This window comes from Cucurbita pepo, chromosome LG20 (genome assembly GCF_002806865.2).
Source record: "Cucurbita pepo subsp. pepo cultivar mu-cu-16 chromosome LG20, ASM280686v2, whole genome shotgun sequence".
NCBI lineage: Eukaryota > Viridiplantae > Streptophyta > Magnoliopsida > Cucurbitales > Cucurbitaceae > Cucurbita > Cucurbita pepo.
Genome location: NC_036657.1, coordinates 2,688,726 through 2,693,936, shown reverse-complemented (window position 1 = coordinate 2,693,936; position 5,211 = coordinate 2,688,726). Strand labels below are relative to the sequence as shown.

The window sequence follows — 5,211 nt, the reverse complement described above, 5'->3', positions numbered from 1 at the left end:
CTTTCTTCCTTGCCCCGCTTGGTCCACCTACCTTTCTTCTCTCACTGTCTCCCAATTTATTCCTTCAAACCATACACCAAATAATTCATTTCATTACTGGTTCTTAAAATTACTTTTGGTCAAATTCTTCCCAATACTTCCATAATAAATATTTGATATCCACAAATGTATATATTTTTTTTCTAACTTTATGTACGTTTATTTTAAATTTAATCCAAAAAGTTGTCTCGTAAAGATAAAGATTGTATGATTACTTATCGAACATAGATTTAGCTGCTGAACATTCCTATATAAAATATATAATATGTTACCGATCTTGGGTGTTTGCTAAACAATATTTATTTTATCCATGGGTTGATAATGAAAGATTTAATTACGTAGAAAAATACAAAATCCAATAAAATATAGAATAAACATTGATTTTAGAATTTTGTGTTTAAAAATGGTGGGTGGTTGGATTAGTTTAGTGAAGAGCTCCAAAGGTTGTCTTAATATTCCTCCTCTGATTGCGGAAATCTGTTGGGCCAATCACATGCATCCCATAAGTCCTTGGCATTACCCCCCAAACATTCCATCTCCTCCAAATACTATGTTTTCTAAATTATTGCCTCTTTTAAGATTCTTATTCATTTTCTTTTTAAAATTTTTCAAATTTACAAATTAAATATTAACCTTTTTTTTTCTTGACCCATCGAACTAAATATTTGTGTCCAGATCGTTGATTTTCTTTTTAAAAACAAGTTTTCTGTAGCTGGTTGTGATACGCTCAACAAAACATTGTCTTGACAGACTATAACCTCAAACTAAAAAAAACCACCGTCTCAATTTTTTTTTTTGATATTTTGGTTTTTAACCTGGTTTTGTCTTTAATTAATAGATGAGGGATGTCAAATCATATACTCAATAATTTTTATTGTCTTAGTTATATTATTATTATGTTTTGTTTTGTTTCATAGTGTTTTAAATCAAATCAGATACCCAATAAAGTTATTGTCTTTATATTCTAAATAATATTATGTGAAAATTGTTAAGTGGGCATTAAATGATTTAATATAGTAATTTTGTTAAAATACCAATATTAATGATATCACCAATAATTAATAAAATATTATCTATATATATTCCTATTTATCCTCAACATCATTTTCATAATTGTGTTTCAATTTTTGTCTCTTCCCAAAATTTATATTATTGAAATTTTAATTTAAAACATCTCATTTTCCACGCTCTTTGTAATTAATTGCGTTTCATGGATCTGCAGGCCCAATAAATGAGATTGATAATAGATTTAAAACTGGGCCCCCATTTCATGCTAAATTTGGCCCATTTGATGGTAAAGACCAGCACATGGGTCTCGTCATCGAGCCGCTTGACGCAGGACTTTGACGACAAGCGCGAGCTCCCTAACGGATGGTGCAGCTCGTAAGCCTGTGGGTTGTGGAAGCGATGGACCATGGACCACACAAGAGCCAGAGGCGCGTGAACCACTTGAAAGAGGGTTCGGTTGGCGGTTGCAGTACATAATTCGAAGATGACGGTGACGGTGACGTTTTCAAAAAGTGGGCCGGATCCATACAAATTGGGCCGATAAATGTGCTTAGCCCAGTATATGTATAGATGTATATATGTGTGTATATATATATATAGGTTATTTATGTAGATTGATGTTTGTTTGGTTGCGGTAGGTGCAAAGAAGGGCAAGAGGGTTGCTTTGTGACAACGAAGTGTGGGAAGGCCCACCCAACATCGCCCCCTCATGTCATGCTTCTATGTGGACTCCAACCATGTTGGACAAATTTCACTCACATCACTCCCAACACTAAATTAAAACCCCCTTATATTCCTTTTCACCAAATTTTAATTTAATTAACTTTGTATCTATTTTACCCCCACATAATAATATTTAACATCCTATTTTTTTCTTTAAATTATTTTAAAAAAAATTTCACGAATACGATCAGAGACAGTCACCAACCGATTTATGTTTTTTAGTACCAAAAAACAGAATAAAAAATAATGAATGATCATCATACATACATTCACTTTTTTCCTCTCAACAAAACCAAATACAAAACAACAAACAACATGCACAATGTTTTTTCGTCTGTTTTTTATTTTTAAAAAACAGAATAACTTAATTAAAAAACACTATTCTTTAAAAAAAAAAAAAAAAGATTAAACAAATTTGTAATGAAAAACTTATATTATTATTTTTTTTTTATTATTTTGATAAAGTTGAAAGTTTATTTATTTGTGGGGACATAATTACCCAGCATGGTTCCGTAAATTTAGAATACGGTCGATTTGGGGTGGCCACCGTTTGGAGTTTTCCCAAACAATCTCATTTCCGCTGTCTATATTTCTTTCGACTCAAATCATTAAATCTAATTTCTCTCCACATATATTTCATACCAATTTTCCATTTTTAAAAATATATATAATCAAATTAAATTAAATTAAAAAATTAATGATAGCATGTGATCATTCAGATCTACATTTATTTTTATTTTCATCTTTATATTTCTATCCATTTTATTTTAATTTATAAGCTCTACGCGAAATTTAAGTAAGTTTCGTCTTAATTTTTAATACTGATAAAGTTTAGAGAAGAATCGAAAGGGGAAGGTGTAATAAAGGGATAAGAATGGTAATCCATGTGGGAAGGGCGTTAGATGGACCCTAACATCTCCATCTTCATCTTAACCTATTAAATGAGTTGTGGGGGCTCAATTTGGATGGGACATTACTCAATCGAGCCCTGACTTTATTTGTGTATAAATATGGTACATTATATATTTAGTTCATGAATAAGTACTTTTTTATTTTTTTAAAAAAATTGTGGGAGGGGACACTCAGTGAAAGACAGGATGGGGCTAATGGAGGCATCTATATGGTCAATTTGATGATACAATTGTAAGGCATCAAATCAATCGGTTTGAAGTTTATTTGTTTGAAGGTGATCAACATGCTTCCATTTTATTCCCATCATGTATCTAACAATACCAATCATGAGCGTTTATACTCAACGTGGATAATATTATACTATTGTAAATAATGGTGGTTCTTAATATAATATCAAGAACATGTTGTTGTAAAGGGTCGTGGTTCTTAACAATGATAAGATTTAAAAGACGAACCGAAAGTGAGAAAAAGAGCAATGAGAGGTGACTTTCGAAGGAATATGGCGAAAGTCTCACATGGTGATGCTCGGGGATATTGAAATATGATACACACAAGATTTGCTCTCTTTCTCTACAAATATATTTCAATAAGCTTCCAAAACAAAGTGTCAAAGTCTTAGTTTTCTCAATCAACCAATCAGAAATTGACACTTGTCAGCCCCCAAAACCCTAAATTAATTATTGAACTTGGTGAGACAAAGAGAGGGCCCTAATTTCACACATCTCCCAAACCCTCAAAACTCCCCATCTTTATGCTCAATTATTAATGCACAATTTTCCATCCTTTTTTATTTATTTTTTTTTATTTTAACTTTATGGGATGATTTAATTTTACCCTTTTCACTTACCTTTGTGCTTCAATTCTTCTGTACTTACAATTCATTTCAAAATCTCATCTTTATATTCTTACGATATCTTGGTCAAATTTAATTATCCACTTATTGACTTTTGGGAAAGTTTATCGAGTATTGATATGATGGTTTTTGACTTAGATCTTTGAATATGAATATATGAAATTAAACCAAAACAATCGGCTATGATTTGATTTCTTTACTTCCGTCAAGTAGCTAATTAGTGGGAGGGACATTTATAATTAGCAGTATTATATTCAAGAAGCAAGAGAAGGCTCGTATGAACATAATTAAACTAATATAAATATTATCTCGATCCATAGATCAAACATTTGAATCTCGGTGAAAAAGAAAATTATGGAATATGATAAATCATATTATATTTAATTGTTTATACATTTAAAGATTTTGTGTACGATCCAAAAAGATTACCATAATTTGATGTGAAGTTTCATGTTGATTTTGAGAGAAGAGACAACACTTGCTGAAAAAAAATGAATTTTCGAACCTCGAAATTGTGATTCTAATTTGTTGAACGTACCTAGTTACGATGATTTGCGATTCTTTTTTATTTCATTCATGTATTAATGTGATTAATATGAATTAATGTATTGATATAAAGGTTTAAGACATAATAAAGTGGAAGGATGGATGATGTGTACATAATATAAAACATTAATTAATAAATAGGAATGAAAAAAGAAAAAAAAAAAATGAAGTTTTGTCTCTCGATCTCTCTCCTTTCCTCTCCCATATTCCGTTTTATTAATCTCTCTCCCAGATTTTCTCTTTCCTTCGACTCTCCAAAGAAACTGAATTTATTAAAAAAAAAAAAAAAAAAAAAAAAAAAAANATAAGATGCTGCATATCTTGCATTCTACCATGTGGAGCTTTGGATGTGATCCGCATAGTACACTCCAATGGCTACGTCGAAGAAATCAGCGGCTCAATCAAAGCCTCCGACGTCATGAAAGCCCATCCCAAACATGTCCTTAAGAAGCCCTCCTCTCCCTCCTCCTCCTCCTCCTCCGCCGCCTGCTCCGATGACGCCTCCGCCCTCCCCAAGATCGTCATCGTCCCACCGGAAGCTGACCTCCAACGCGGTAAGATTTATTTCCTCATGCCACTCCCTCCCAACCCTGACAAGCCTCGCTCCCGATCCTCCTCCCGAAGAAAGAAGAGAGTTACCAATAACAACAATAAAAATAATCATCACTCCGACCGAACACCCCCCGCCGCCGCCGCCGCCGCATCGGCCACCGCCGATCCCGACGACAACAACAACTCCATTTCCATGTCCAACCTCCTCGTTTCCGATCAGTACCTCTCTGAAATACTCTCCGAGAAAGCCTCCACCCACCGCGAACGGCGGCGCGGCCGTGTCGGCGTCTGGAGACCTCATTTAGAAAGCATTTGTGAGTCACCCAGCGATGTCTAATAACCGGCTACTCAGGTTGTGGGTCTTTTTCCTTTTTTTTTTTTTTCTTTTCTTAAACATAAAACCATATATAAATATATATCATCATAATTAAATTCCATTTCTTCAATATCATGATCATTCCTTTCCCCCCAAAGCCCCTTTCCAATTTCACCAGATTGATTGCAGAGAGAAGGATCTGAAATTAAGAATGTGGTAAATTTAATTTTTTACTAATCTATTTTTCTGGAAATTTGTGGAT

General features: G+C 33.3%; 1 protein-coding gene across 1 annotated transcript; it reads left to right on the top strand.

The window, feature by feature from the left end:
* Window positions 1-4,382: 4,382 nt before the first annotated feature.
* On the top strand, window positions 4,383-5,211 carry LOC111783307 (the record flags this gene model as incomplete). Its single annotated transcript, XM_023664229.1, has 1 exon — window positions 4,383-5,211. A coding segment is annotated over one exon (588 nt), but the record flags the coding sequence as incomplete, so codon positions are not given.